General features: G+C 43.2%; 1 protein-coding gene across 1 annotated transcript in view; it reads left to right on the top strand.

Moving 5' to 3' along the window:
• ADCY5 (adenylate cyclase 5) overlaps window positions 1–15,680 on the top strand; it is a 260,004-nt gene that overhangs the window by 184,662 nt on the left and 59,662 nt on the right. The window contains exons 4-7 of the mRNA XM_027845254.1: window positions 8,565–8,676; window positions 10,095–10,222; window positions 12,417–12,575; window positions 14,367–14,508. Coding sequence (XP_027701055.1) covers window positions 8,565–8,676; window positions 10,095–10,222; window positions 12,417–12,575; window positions 14,367–14,508 — 541 coding nt within the window. The remainder of the gene's footprint in view (window positions 1–8,564; window positions 8,677–10,094; window positions 10,223–12,416; window positions 12,576–14,366; window positions 14,509–15,680) is intronic.

Raw genomic sequence — 15,680 nt, 5'->3', positions numbered from 1 at the left:
CTCTATGTGTGGGTGGGTTCATATGTGTGCTGCACATGCGTGCATGTATCAAAGGAACCTGGATTCTTCAACTTGAAGAAAAGGAGGCTGGGGAGTGACTTAATAATAACCTCCATCAAAGCTCTGCAGGGTTGTTATAGGGAGGATGGTGACCTGCTGTTCTCTCTCTCCTACTAAGTATGCAACCAGAGGAGAAATGAGTTGATGATGTTAAGTATGAGAGAGACAGATCAAAGGAAGGGGGAAGCAGGTCCTGGGGAGAGGTGTTGTTTGGATTGATTCAAGGGTGAAAAAAGACAGAAATAGGAGAAGATGAACCAGAGGCCAAGCTTTGGTGGCCTAGTCCTACCAATATGTCTAATACTCTGCAATTAAAACTAATGCATAATGAGTAATTCCCTGGGAAGGGCTCAGCGATGCCTGAAAGAAACATGTTGGGTGTTTTAATGACATGTAATCAGCAAAAGTCGAACACAGGCTGGACAATTGAGTGCATGCAGGGATCCCTCTCCTCTCTGGATGGGTAGGAGAGCCTGTGGCAGGACGAACTGATATGTTTCTGACATTGGTGCTGGGTTTGTCTGGGGAGGTAGGGTCATTCCCAAAAGATCCCAAGTCGTGAGACACTCAAACCATTGCTATTTCCTATTGAATGTTAATTCCTTCATGGTAAAGATGGTTTATTTTTTGTCTTTGAATCCTCAGCACCTGCTACAGGTGCCTGAGTTTGTTAAGTTGGTTTATTTGTTGAGTTGCCAAGTTCCTTTTTTCTCTGATGTCTACCTGTCCTGTGCTTCCCTCTCTTACTCCTTCCCCTCCTCTGTGAAAACAACATTGGCTATCCTAAGCAAATGTCCCATTGCCCTCTGGAAGGCATAGCTGTGCTATCAGGGTCTGGGGAGAAGTAGATTGTACCCTGTGGACTCAGGTCCTGAGATAGGACACTTCTCATCGAGCTAGAACTGTCCTTGGATGGAAGCTCCCAATATGCTGTCTTGGATGGACGCCAAGCCCCAGTATGAACAGAGTGTATTTATAGGACACTTTAGAGACACAGATGAGATGAAGACCTCAACCCAGGTCATGGTAATAATGATACAGAAGTAGGAAGAATCCTGCTGGCTTCATGGTTATTGAAACATGGGTTAGCTTGGATCACTGCAATGAAACCGGGCTGTGTCCAGAAGGCAAGGGTCATCTATAGTTATGGGCAATTAGGTCAGTGCAGCTTAAGATAGCAGGGTGGGACTAGGGAAGGTATGAGGGTAGGTAACATGGTGTCAGCAGGTTAGTAGGAAGCCTGCAACAGGACCCAGGAGAACTCTAATGGAGTTGATGCATTGACAAGGATATTGAGCCTTTTATCCTTTTACCTTCCAGGTAAGAACTGTTTAGGTCTTAAAGCTCCCTGATCAGATAGGGGCGTACAGTGTTCCTGATAGCAACCTACGAGGCTCTAATGTCCGTATCTAGAGGAAGGGTCATGCCTTTTGGGCAGGGTTGGTGGCCTGCCAGGAAATCTGAGGAATCCTAATGGGTGGGATATAAAAGTTCAGAAAAAGAGTTCTAGTCTCATCTCTAATGCTAAGTTGCTATGTGACCTCAAACAATTCACTCCACCTCTCCGTCCTCCAGTTCCCTCATCTGTAAAGCTAGGCTGGTTGATCTGTAATTGGCTCTCAGATACCAATTCCCTCTAATTCTAATACTTGGCAGAGCTCCCCTGTTCTCTTTCTTGATCTGTGTCAGTTTTCATACCGACTAATGACAACAGTAGTTCAAACTCGGTTATCTGTGCATGGCTTATGCTCTTTGGGCGAGGTATGTGGCAACTGCTTTGATTCTAGGCGGCTCCCCTGATCATCAGTCGATGGAAACTCAGGAATTACAAACCTAGTGCAGAAAATTGAGAATTGACTGTAATGGTCAACAAAGATTTACTCTGCAGCTATTACGGATCCAGAACTTTGCTGAGCACTATGGGAGATAGAAAGCTGTAGATGACAAGATGCTGGGACATCCTGGGTTTTGATCTCTCTTCCTATCTTCCTGCAGTAAATGAAAGGTCCTTGACGGGAAGGACTGGTTTACTTTTTGTCTTACTATAGCTAGCAGTGCCTGGTACATACCATGGTACTTTATAAATGCTTGGTGAATCGACCTGAATTGCCTTGTATGATAGGTGATATAATAGATATTGAATGAATGAGAAAGAGGCAAGGTTCCTATCTTCAGGGAACTGCAGTCCAGTAGAGGCGACAAGACTAAGTCCATCAAGTGACTAGAGGCAATACAAGGCTATACAGAATCAGGTGCTAGGTTGTATGGTCCAGACTGTAGAAACACTATAGAAATTCAGAGAAGGGAATGAATATCATCAAGGGTCTCTGTGGTAAATGGGAACTCTCTAGGAAAGGCAAAGGGAGAAGGAAGGGTATTTTGGTGGCACGTACCAAAGAGCATGGCACCTTGAGCTGGGCCTGTCCTTGGCCGAGGCCAGACAAAAATACCCCCGTGCTTACCTTCTCTTTGCTGCATGTAGTTAACCTTGGGCCCAGTTCATGCCCTGGTGCCTTCCTACTCCAAGAGGTCGATAAAATACGTAAAAAGAAAACGCCCTATATTGACTAATACGAATTGTCATCAGGAAACATAATGCCTTCTAATTTAGCTACTAGAAAAAGAGGGGGAGGGGAAGGGAATAAATATTTATATAGTACCTGCTATGTGCCAGGCACTGTGCTAAGCACTTTACAGATATTGTCCTATTTGATCCTCAGAACAACCTGTAAGACAGATGCTGTTATTATCCATGTTTTATAGTTGAGGAAACTGAAGCAAACAAAGATTGAGAGACTTGCTCAGGGTTATACAGCTAGTAAATGAATGAGGACAAATTTGAACTCGGGTCTTCCTGACTTCAGGCCCAGTGTTCTATCCATTGCACCACCTAGCTGCCCTATTATAAATGTATAAAAGCCACTGTTATAAATATTTTGGTATGTTCCTTCTATCTTTGACCTTGGGGAATATGCCTACTAGTTGTAAAACACACACACACACACACACACACACACACACACGCCAAAATATTTACAACAGTGACTTTTATGTATTTATAAAGGGGCAATTAGGTGGTGGAGTGGATAGAGGTCTGGTCCTGGAGTCAGGAAGACCCGAGTTCAAATCTGGCCTCTGACATTTTCTAGCTCTGTGATCCTGGACAAGTCATTTCACCTTTGTTTGCCTCAGTTTCCTCAACTGTAGATAATATGTAGATAATAACAGCATTTGCCTCACAGGGTTGTTGTGAGGATCAAATGAGATAATATTTGTAAATAGATATGTATATAGTATATATTTTCACATATACACATATATGTGTATACATAGTTTAATTATTTTTCTAGTATAAATTCAGATTCTTTTCTAGAACTGGAAGACTAATCCATAGGATCATAGTGCAAATGTACCTGAAAGGGACTTTAGAAGCCCTTTACCCAACCCCTTTATTTTACAGTTGAGGAAATTTAGCCCTAGAGAGGTTAAATGACTGGCCCTAAATCATACAGGCAGTAAGTGATAAAAACAAGATTCGAACCCAAGTTCTGAGTCTACGGCCACAGTACTACTCTGCCATAGCTCTGCCAACAGTGTCTTCACGTAACTGTATTCCTACAACCTCTCCAACATAAACCATTTGGTCTTTTGTAATTTTTCAGTCATGATAAGGTTGCTAAGATTATTCATGAATAATTAGACCATAAGTGGGGGCTCATCTATTAATGTATACATTATTGGAAGTCTGAACCCAGCCTCTAAAACTTAATGGGTAAGAGATGGAGCCATTCTGGCCAACAAACCAAGTATTCTGCTGTTTGCTTTTATATATTCAAACAATGGAGCTTACTGAACTCAGCTTATGACTAATCAGAAACCTCTCTATGCTAGAAGAGAAATGTGCCTTTGATTCTGGCAGAGGAGTCGGGGGGCGGGGGAGACATGAAGGCTATAGAATTTTATAAAATCAGAATCATTTAAACCTTGGGAGACGATTTCAACAATCTTTCAGACCAGTTCCACAGACGAGGAGACAGGTCCAGAAAGGCCAGGTGACTCGCCCAAGGTCACATACCTAGTTAGAAATCACACTATAAGTAATCATGTCTCTCTCATGGTGTAGTGGAAAGAGTACTGACTCTAGTGGATTTGGGTTCAAATCCTATCTCTGATGTTTACTCCCTTGGTGACTTGAGCAAGTTAATTAATCTTCTTGTGCATCATTTTCCTCACCCATAAAATGAGGAGGTTAGAATAGATGGTCTCTGAGGCCCCCTCCAGATCTATGATTTCACTTGGTGTCCATATCAAACTAGTCAAGGGAATTGGAGAAAGAAAGAAGGAACTCTCCACCCCCCCCCACCCCACCCCACCCCATCCGATCCAAATACAAATCCTGTGCCTTTTACACCCAGGTAGTACCTTCACACTTCAGGTCTGAACTACAGTGTAGCCCGTTAGCCCGCCAGTGGTATTGGGGGCCAGGGGTGGGTGAGTGAGAAGGATAATCCTGCCTACAAGTCAAACACAATAAGAAGACTAACTGACCAAGTTTCATCATCCTAATTTGGTATCTTTTCACAAAATTCTTGCAGACCCTTCTGGGTATCTGTTACAGAAGCTGGAGATTATAAGAGATCTCTAGTGAGGGACAACCTACTACCATCCAGACAATGCATTCCCCTTTGGGATAGATGTAAGTGTTAGGGATTACCTTTGTCTCTTGGGTTGAATGAGATATGATGATAATCTGCTTGGCAGGGCCTGAGATGGTATTCCTCTGGATATATTTAGACACAGAGAAGTCATAGGGGCAAGAAGCCTAATTCAGTTCAATTTCATTTAACAAACATAGCCAGATGCTTCAATATGCTACCCAGCTTTGTTTTCCACTTCTTTGGGAAAATAATGCCGACACATTACATATGTGTAGTGCTTTGAGGTTTGCAAATCACTTTCCTTATGATAATCCTGAAAGTCAGAGAATACAAATAATATTGTCCCTATTTTGCAGATGAGGAAACTGAGGCTTTGAGAAGTTAAGTAACTTGCTCATGATCACACAGTTTGAAAGTACCATGGCAGGATTTGAACTGAAATCTCCCAACTTCAAATCTAGCACTCAGCCTACTAAACCACGTTGTTTTGACTTTTCCCTATCTACTTTACATTTCCTGGCTGATGCAGTGTGTCCCTGTCTCTGGGACAGGGTCTCTGGCTTTTCCAGTCCAGGAGGCCTTTTCCACTTTGTTCCTGGAATAAAGTGATCACCCTTTGTGACCCCCCTCAATCCAGCATAAGGCTTTGTTCCCTCTTCTAAGGCAAGGCAAAGCAGCAGCTGGGAGCTTTGCTCTCTAGCCATATATTTGAAATGGAAACTGTTAAAATTCTGTTCCCTTTTGTTCAAACTATTGGTTAGGGTTTCATCTGGCCCTGACCTCAACTTACTTTGGGTTTTATGTCCTGGGGGTTGAAGGAGAACTTTCTGTGATTTCATGCGCAGCTGATGCTTTCATGTAGACATGAGAGAAAAAGAAGAGAATTCCTCTCTCATCCTACCAAGATTAGAACCTTAGGAAGAGGGAAAGGGACTACAAGCTGAAAGTCAGGGGGATGGACAGAATGACCTTTGGAGAGTCCTGCTATCTAGGAATCCTGTAGATTGGAGACTGAGAGGAAGAATAACCTCTCTTTAAGTGGAGATTCTCAGGAGGGCCTTTGACTTCCTCAGCCAGTTCCTCCTCTATCTCAGCACATCCTCCGCATCTTGTCTATGCATGGGAGGCAAGAAAGACTGTGTGCCATGTCAAACGTCAGACATCAAAGCTCTTTCGAAAATACCATTCTTTGTTGCTGTTTTGTTTTTTGTTTTTTTTCTTGAGTTCCCATATAGAAGAGTTTCCTTTGCTACTGAATCCTATAGTGGGGGCAAGATGGATTATTACTATCATTATTGTTATTATTAATAATGTAGTAATATATTGCATAATTATATAATATATAAATTAATCTATTAATATAAATATAATACATTAATGAGTAATATATTAGCATTCATAATCAATATAGCACCTTAAGGTTTGCAAAATGTTTTTTACCATGATCTCATTTGATCCTGCCAACAATCCTGGGAATTAAGTGCTATTATTATCACCATTTTACGGATTAGGAAACAGACTGACAGAGGTTTAGTGACTTGCCCAGGGTCACACAGCTAGTAAATGTTGGAGGTCTTCCTCACTTAGGATTTCATGCTGTATCCATGGGTTCACCCAGGTGTTTCTTTATATCTGCTTGTCTTTCACTCTATTTTTTGCTTTCCTTTCTTCTTCCATTCTTCCTCCCAGACGTTCCGTGTGTGTGTGTGTGTGTGTGTGTGTGGAGACGCTGCGTCTTTTATATAGCCTTCTCTCCCTTGACCTCGGAGTATCTAAAAAGGCACTTCCTTAAGTTTCTAGTGGGAAACAAAGCGGCAAAGGTGAAGAGGGGGTTGGGAAGTAGACAGGAGGGCCCATCACCACCCCTGTAGACCCTCTATATTTGCAGAGCCTATGCTTTATTTGTACTTTTCTAGGATAACATAAATTAGCTGTGACTTGGGCTCTGAGGTATTCTGCTCTGTATCTGGGCATCACGTATCAGGTCTGCTTGGACATTCTGGACCCGGTGTTCCTACAAATAAATTTTGTGATTTTGTCTAGGTCTATAAAATGCCCCACCGCCTTAGCTGTTGGATTGGTATACCATTAAATCTGTAAACTAATGTATGTTGTGGTTGTTAAGGCAGCTAGGTGGCACAATGGATGGAGAGCCAGCCCTGGAGTCAGGAGGACTTGACTTCAGATCCAACCTCAGACACTTACTAGCTGTGTGACCTCGGGCAAGTCACTCAACTCTGTTGGCCTTGGTTCCTCATCTCTAAAAATGAGCTGAAGAAGGAAACGGCAAACCACTCCAGTATCTTTGCCAAGAAAACCCCAAATGAGGTCACATAGAGTTGAACATGACTGAACAACAAGTAGTACCATCATGTTTGTGATTTTAGCACAGCCCAACCATGAGCAATGAATATGTCTTACTTTTTGTCAATCTTTATTTCTTTAAAAGGTGTTTAGTAATTGTAATGTTTTGTTGGATATTTTTATGCATTTTGGATATTTTGCATGGGATTTCCATTTTGATTATTTCCTCCTGGATTTTGTTATTTTGTTATTGCCAGCCTTGGCATTTAGGGTCATTTAGAAGTCAGGTCCAGGAGTGGCTACAGGAGATTTTAGACAGCACAGCTTAGGCAGGATGGTATCATGTCTTGGGAAGCCCAAGTCTGTAAGGTGGAAGGCCTGGGTATTAGTCTAAGCTTTCTATTCACTCTGTTGTTACCTTGGTCAAGACCCTACCTCTCCCTATCCCCAGGATTGAGTTACCCCATTTGAACAATGTAAAATTAAGTGGTGCACTGGATAGAGTATAGGACCTGGAATATGAAAGACTTGTTCACACCTGGCCTCAGACACTTTACTATCTGACTGACCTTGAGCAAGTCACTTAACCGCTTTCTGCCTCAGTTTCCTCCTCTGTCAAATAATTGTACTTACCTCCCAGGGTTGTTGTGAGTAAAGTGAGGTGATATTTGTAACACATTTTTGCAAACCTTAAAGCACTATATAAATTCTAGCTATCACCACCACCATCATCGTCATTGTCATTATTGCTTAGCATTTGGCTAGAGGATATGTTATCTCACTTGATTCTCCCAACAATAATATGACTTAGGTGCTATTATTGTCCTCATTTTACAGATAACGAAATTAAGTGACTTCTCCATCATCAAACAGCTGGTAAAAGTTTGAGGCAGGAATCAAACTTGTCTTCCTAATGCCAAGCACAGCATGCTAACCACTGCAGCATCCAGCTGCTTCTTTTGTAGAGAGTGAGGATATAATGAGAAATAGAGGTGGACTTTGGGGAAAGGGTAACAGTGGTAAAAAATGCAATTATTATCCCCAGACTATTTGCCCTAGAAATAAGGGGAGAGAAGACAAGGGTAAACAAAAGGCTCTTTAGATAATTGAAGGAAACCAGTTCATCCAGTCCCATGACCCGCAGTGCCCTTTTGTAGTCGCCAAAGAGCTATTTATTCATACGAGCATTTATTAGACTCCTGTTGCTTTCTGGCACTGGGCAAGACAGTGGAAATACAAAGACAAAAAAGGAAATTCCTTGACATCAAAAAACTTACATTCAGTTGAGGGGAAGGGGAGTAACACGTACAGAACTACACAGTTCTGGTCTCTGGTCTCGTTCCTCCTTCCACCACCATTGCCTTAGTTTCTTCCTCTAAGTCCCACACCCCTCATCCCCCAACAGCCTAAGCCTTCTCTTCCCCTCAATCCTACCCAGTCTGAGAAGCCCTAAGGCAGAGTGGCTGTCCCTACTCCTGGTGTCTCTTCTCCCTTCACCTTTGTCTTTCTTCTGTCTTCTTCCCTCCCCTTGTGTCTTCCCAGCATCCTGTTTGCAGACATTGAGGGCTTCACCAGCCTGGCTTCCCAGTGCACAGCGCAGGAGCTAGTCATGACTCTCAATGAGCTGTTTGCCCGTTTCGACAAGCTGGCCGCAGTAAGTCACCCCTCAGATCTTCTCTGGCCGCTCCGAAGGCTGCGTGGAGGGTGTGACGAGTGTGGTCTTCCCCCAAGTCTAAAGCCTTCTGGGAACCTTGCAGGAGTCCCTGTCACTCAGGACCCCCGAAGTTGTATCCAACAATGGCGCTGGAGAATCCCAGCCATAGAAAGGCTGGGCTGGGGAGAATCAGGATGGGAGGTGGGGAGAAAGGACACGTGGGCAAAGCCTCAGGACTGTTGAAAAGAGAGGAGAGATGATGCAGGCAGATGCAGACAGATGCTACAGTCACAGATCAGGACAAATTGTTCAAATGCACAGACAGGGTGAGGGGAGGGAGCTGGAGGAGCTGTGGGTCACAGCAGACTTTCAGCTGCTGCTGTATACACATAGAGAGAAACAGTATCACAAGATCATAGAACCAGAAAATTGAAGAGCTACAAGGGTTTTTAGATCTCATTTGGGCTCATTTTACAGATGGGGAAATGCCTACGCATCGCACCATCAGTCAACTCTTGATCAGTATAGATATACTGATGGAGGAGGGTAGTGCTGTGGATAACCCCACAAACAAACCCCAAAGTCACTTCTATTTATTTGGCTTTGAGTTGACTGATTGATTGATTTAGCAGCAGATTGGCCTCCCTGGTGGTGTTTGCCTCAGGATGATAAAATGTGTCTGCATTTTCAGAGCTCCTACTACAGATATAAGTATATGTGTGTGGTGGTAGTGGTAGTGTGGGGAGTGGGGGGGAGGGATGTGTGAGAGGACAAGGCGGGATGATTGCTTACATAATCCTCAAAAGCATAAGGAAGAGTTGAGTTTTAGCCCTAAGGGTGAATCTGGAATCTGTAGGATAAGAGCACACTCATTAATTAAGCTCCCGTTAACATTAGTTGCTGGTTTGTTTTACATAAGCTCTCACTAACTTTATAGAAGCCTTTACAGAGGCCTTAAAAATACATTCATATTTTCGCAAATATGTTTAAATCATGGAACCCACCTTCTTTCAAGTATTGAGGAATTTGAAGTTATATTTATAATCAGTCACAGGCTTTGACTGTAAATAATGAATGATTACCCTTTAGAAAAGAGCTACAAACAGAACCCCAATGAATGAAAGTGTTACTTGTTCTTTCCTAATGCCCTTTAGATAAATGTGCACCAGGTGGTGGGAATGTACTTGGCCAGTGTTTCAGGCCCATAGCTCTATCCCAGGCTCATGGGACCCCCCCCATCTCCACCTCACCTGATAAGCTGGCTATGCTGGCTGTGGCTAGGGCCAGATCTGGACTTACTGTCCCTAAATGGCAAGTTATTCTGGGCATTACATGAATCCATTTGTTTCCTGCTCTTCTCCCTTCCACATCTCACTGCTGGATTTAAAAATAAAATAATATGTAATTTTCTCCTGTAGGAGAATCACTGTTTACGTATTAAAATCTTGGGAGATTGTTATTACTGTGTCTCTGGGCTTCCTGAGGCCAGGGCTGACCACGCTCACTGCTGTGTGGAGATGGGTATGGACATGATTGAGGCCATCTCGTAAGTAGAGTGTTCCTAAGGGCACAGGGGGCAGGGGGAGGGATGAGGTGTGGAGGGAGGAACGGTATACATAATAGAGTCACCCAGAAAGAGGCAGCCTTACAGGGGTCAAATAAGCATGCTCTTGGGTTTCTCTTCTTGGGATGCTCTTTTTCTGAGATCTGGGCCCTTTCTGCCTCAGTGTGTCTTTTAAGATCAAGAATACCGGAGAAATGAGGGACTCCTTTTTCAATGAAACCTTTGGAGAGGCAGTGACGAAACCCCATTTAAAAGACAGGCTTAATGCTGAAAAGGGTAATGACCATCTGAAATCCAGGGTTAATCCAAACCTTCATCTGAATCTCTAGATAGGCAGAAGGACAGACATGATAAACTCTGGGATTTCTATCCCCCCCAGGGGTTCTTGTGACATGGGCCTCTTTGGCAGGCTGATGAAACCTGCAGGCCCCTTCTTCTAATTATGGTTTTACATGTATGAAACAAAATACATAAAATCATAAAGGAAACCAGTTACACTGAAATATAGTTATCAAAATGTATTTTTTAACATTCGAGGATCCCAGGTTGAGAATCCCCAATTTAGCCTGAGGAATCCTTGAATTCATAGGGTGATAGATTTAGAGATATTAACAGTCATTTAATCTAACCCCATCATCTTATACATGAGGAAACTGAGGGCCAGAGAGGCTTTGCCTACTGTCATATAGGCAGTGACTGGCACAGCTAGCATTTGGACCCAAGTCCTTTGACCCCAAATCTAAATCTCATTCCATTGCATCCCAATGATATGTAACCTACCCTGGTGATATTGGACCAGGCTAGCAAAGAGAAAAACCTGAGGAATAAGTAAGTGTTGGGAATGTAGTTCACTATAGGGGCAAAGGAAGGTGACCAGGATCTGCCTTTGCTTGATTTGCAGAGTGCTATTCCCCATGACAAGAAAATTGATTGATAATGAGTCTTCCCTGCTGCGTCAGCTTCTCACTGTTGTCCTGGGAGTTGCTAATTTCAATAGCATACAGTAGCTGTATTGTCCAAGTCAGTGTAGCGTGCTACCCAGAATGCTCTTTCCAGAGCAGGCTGGATGAGTGCTTGGCCCCTCATACTGCTTCTCTCAGGAGGGGATAGTTCATCTTCTTTTCCTGGTGGGTCTCCTCCCATTCGCCAGGCTGGGATAATAGATCATAGTCTTAGAGGTAGAAGAGACCTAGAGATTATCTCATCTATCTCACCCCAATCTTGCAAATAAGGAAACTGAGGCCTAAAGAGTTTAAGTGACTTGACTTTAAAAAGTCATAGCTAAAGTGACAGAGCCATGTTTCCACTTCAAATCCAGCGGCATTGAGTTGACCTTAGTTTCCCTTCCACCCATTCCAACTACCATGCTTTACCAAGGAGTATTTAGAGTATTCCTTCATTGTCCACTTTATTGGGAAGAAGTAGGGTGGTTTGGCTAGACCCAAACAACAGATAATCTAGAAGTAATTTCTTGCGTTTCCTCCAAGTGCATTGCAGGAATATTTTTTTGGCAGCAGCAAAAATTCCCTTCCAAATGATGCTTGGCTCCAGATTATATTAAAATGAGTTTGCATTTCCCAAGTGCACCCCAATTGACCAGTGAAAGACCCAAGCCAGAGGTATTTGGATTAGAAGGAAAAGATGGGGCTCTAAATTAAAACAGGGCTAGGCACATTTGTAGCTGTGGGTTGATGCACTGCACCACCTTGTGGTCATGGGTAGACACTGCAGCTTCTGGCCATCTGATTGAGAAGAAAGCCCTCTGCCAAATCACATAGCAACCCTATTTCCAGGTTGATTAGTCACAGTAGTCCTATCTGGATAAAACCAGGAGGAGTGGCTCTTTTATCTCTGTTTTCATGACCCTCCTCCATCATTACACCTGTTTTTCCTCTTCATCCTCAGTTCTCATCCCTCTGCCTTCTTCTCTCCTCCAAAGACTCAGTTCTTGACCCTCCTGACTGGAGCTTGAAATATTAGAGCTTGACTAAAAATCATCTGGTCCAACCCACTCAGTTTTTGTAGATGAGGAAACTGAGCTTCACAGGAGTGAAAAGTGATTGGCTAAGGTCAAAGCTAATAGTAAGTGGAGAGCTGGCCCCTGAAGTCAGATCTCCTCCCATACGCTATTCTTTCCATGACACCACATTCTTCCTTTCCCATCCTCCTTCTCTAGGTTGGTCCGAGAGGTGACCGGGGTGAATGTGAACATGCGTGTGGGAATTCACAGTGGTCGAGTACACTGTGGAGTGCTTGGACTGAGGAAGTGGCAATTTGATGTCTGGTCCAATGATGTGACATTAGCCAACCACATGGAAGCAGGAGGCAAAGCCGGGTGAGTGACCCAATCTAGGCCATTGGTGTTTGAGCTCACCAGCCAGCACCAGAGCTAGGCCTCAAAGTTCCTTGAAACTGGCCCTGCCAAGTCACTTTCCTCTGGAATCAGAGGTTGGGGTACGGATGAGTGAGAAGAGGGAGCTGCTACTTCTGGGGGCTGTCAAGAATATTCAAGAGATTTGTTCATTCATTCAATCAATTAGAAAGCATTTTTTTTTTCAAACGAACTACACCACGCACATCTCCATGATACCAGGCACTCACTGAGTGCTAAGTTGTATAGCATCTAGTCCCAGCCCTCAAGGAGCATAGAGTCTAGTGGGGCAGAAGTAAGGGCAGTGGTGTGCTGGTAAACAAACAGCAATATTTTTATGATTTATCAATCTTTTATGACTAATCTGCATTCTTAACATTCTCTCCATCACATTCTTAAGTGTAGGCAATCAATAAAACAACAAATCAAACCCTGATTTGTAGCATTTGATGATTTCTGAGCTTTTATAACAAGTCACCATAGTAGAAGGCAGAATAATATAAGCTAAAGGAATACAGAGGAGCAAATCATTTCCAATTGGCACCTTGGAGGAGGCGTTTGAACTAGACATTGAAGAATAGGGTTTTGACAGGTACATCTACTTCTTAAGGCAGGTACCATTTAATAGTCAATAAATATTTATTAAGCACCTACTACCTACTATGTGCCAGATAGTCTGCTAAGCACTAGAGATACAAAGAAGAAAAAGAAAGGAATTCCCTGCCCTCGAAGAGCTTACAATCTAATGGAGAAAGACAAGACAGAAAAAGGAAGCTAGAAAGGTGGTGAGGAGAGGGTTTTGTCTTTCACGTTGGGCTTTTCTCTCTTAAAAGTCTAGCACAATCAGTACCCAACACAAGATTTCTATAGAGTTAAACTGAGTTGACTTCCTGGCAGAGAGAAAGGCCTAAGCAAAGCTGAAAGTTCAGGAAATGGTAAATGCAGATTGGCTGATGCACAAGGTTCCTGTAGGAGAGTAATGGGAGATAAGACTGGAAAGGTCAGCTGGGACCACATTGTAGAGTTTAAAGGCCAGGCTAAAGAGGCTAGACATGACCTCTTAACCAGTACTTCCCAAGCTTTTCACACTCTATAATGTTAGAAAATTTCTCAGATCTCCATTATAGTTATTACTGCTAGTATCTGTTGATTGAGAAACTATGCAGTGCCAGAAATTACTGTGAATTCAGCAGTGTTTTGTAGCTTATTTTTAAACAGGAATACATAAAGATGCAATATTTATGATTTATTCAGTCTACAAAAGGCATGTTTGCTTATTTATGGATTCATGGACCACTTGCAATAACTCCATGGTTCTCTAGAAGGTTCATAACTCACAGATTTGGAACCACTGCTCTGAGTAATGGGGCTTTAGAGAAGGGGAGTGACCTGATCAGAGGTGGTGCTTAGGAAAGATGAATCTGGTGGGAATTCACAGGACACATTCCAGGGCTGGGTGAATCTGGAAGCAGAGTTAGGAGGCTGGTATAGTGACCTAGTTATGGGGTGGAATGAACGGTAGTGAGTTAGCAGGGAAGAGACAGGACGAATGGTTGGGTTGACAAGTTAATAAGTTGAAGTTAGGATTGGAGTTGGAAGTTATAATTTATTTCACTTCAAGTTTAGGGGGTTTCAGTCATGCTTAAAGTTGTGGAGGGGAAAATGGTTTAAGATTGGTGTTGATTCCAAATCTCACTCAGGCTCTGTTTTGCTGTGACCTCATTCTCTTCCCCAATTGTGTCTCTTGAACTATAGGCGCATCCATATCACCAAGGCCACGCTGAACTATCTCAATGGTGATTACGAGGTAGAGCCTGGCTGTGGGGGTGAACGCAATGCCTACCTCAAGGAACACAGTATAGAGACCTTTCTTATCCTGCGCTGCAGCCAGAAGAGGGTAAGTCGGGGGAAAAGGAGGAGAGAGGAGCATGGAGGGTGTCCACTCCTTGAGAGTGGAGGGGACAGCCTGATATCCCAAACCAGAGTTGAGACTAACGATATTGCTGTCCAAGGCAAACTTCACAAACCTATCTAGGGCAAGAAATTTGCCTTCTGATGAATTCTTTAAGTTAAATTTAGTTAAGAGGACCAGGGAAAGAGACACCAGAATATCACCCTGTGGCAGGTAGAAACAGACCCCAGAATATTCCAGGCTGCTGCTGGGGAGCCCCCTGTAGAGGAGAAAGAAGAGCAGGAGTGAGGTGGGCCATGGGGTTGTTCTCCTGGGTGTGAACACAGGGTGAGGTCTGGTAGCTTCCAACTTTAGCTAATTATCCTTGGTGACTAGGTGTTAAGATAAATCTTTTCTGTGCTGCTGAAGGATAGCTAAGTGCTATGAAGACTTTCCAAATTGCAGTCCCCTAGGAGAAAGCCCTGTCATCCCACCCTAGTTCCAGTTCTTCTGCAGGATTCTCTTCATGGACCCTTTTCCTCTTCCTCCTGTTTCCTTTGTAAAAGGACATGGAAAACTCAGGAAAACACCATGTCCCCTCCCCCCTACACACACAGCTTGGAGCTGGAGACAGTGCAATGAAGGGCAATTTAAATGGTCACAGGAGGGGGGAGTGGGGTCTCTAATGGAATGACTGCCCCAAACCATCAGAAATCTTCAGTTTGGAAAGATGGGCCCTAAAGGCTTTGGAATAGGGGAACAGACTTATTCACTAGATCCCAGTGTGTTGGAACAAAGGGGCAACCCCTTGAAGCATCTGGGATAGACAGCTAGACCTACAGTCAGAAAGACCCTTGTGTGAATCTTGCTTCATACACTTACAAGCTGTGTGACCCTGGGCAAGTCACTTAACCCCTCTCAGCCTCAGTTTCCTCATCTGTCAAATGAGCTGGAGAAGGAAATGACAAATCACTCCAGTATCTTTGCCAAGAAAACCACAAATGGGGTCAAGAAGAGTTGGACATGACTGAAAAACAACTGAACAACAAATATATTGTGTGTATATATTTATGCAGTACATACATAGTGTGTGTATATATGTATGAATGAAATGCTTTGCAAAGTTTAACTGCTATATAGATATTCGCTAAATAATACTTCCTTTTATTTGTCCTCAG

The sequence above is a fragment of the Vombatus ursinus genome, unplaced genomic scaffold (genome assembly GCF_900497805.2).
Source record: "Vombatus ursinus unplaced genomic scaffold, bare-nosed wombat genome assembly UNPS02014959.1, whole genome shotgun sequence".
Lineage (NCBI taxonomy): Eukaryota > Metazoa > Chordata > Mammalia > Diprotodontia > Vombatidae > Vombatus > Vombatus ursinus.
The sequence above is the reverse complement of the archived record's forward strand: the minus strand, read 5'-3'. Positions and strand labels throughout refer to the sequence as shown.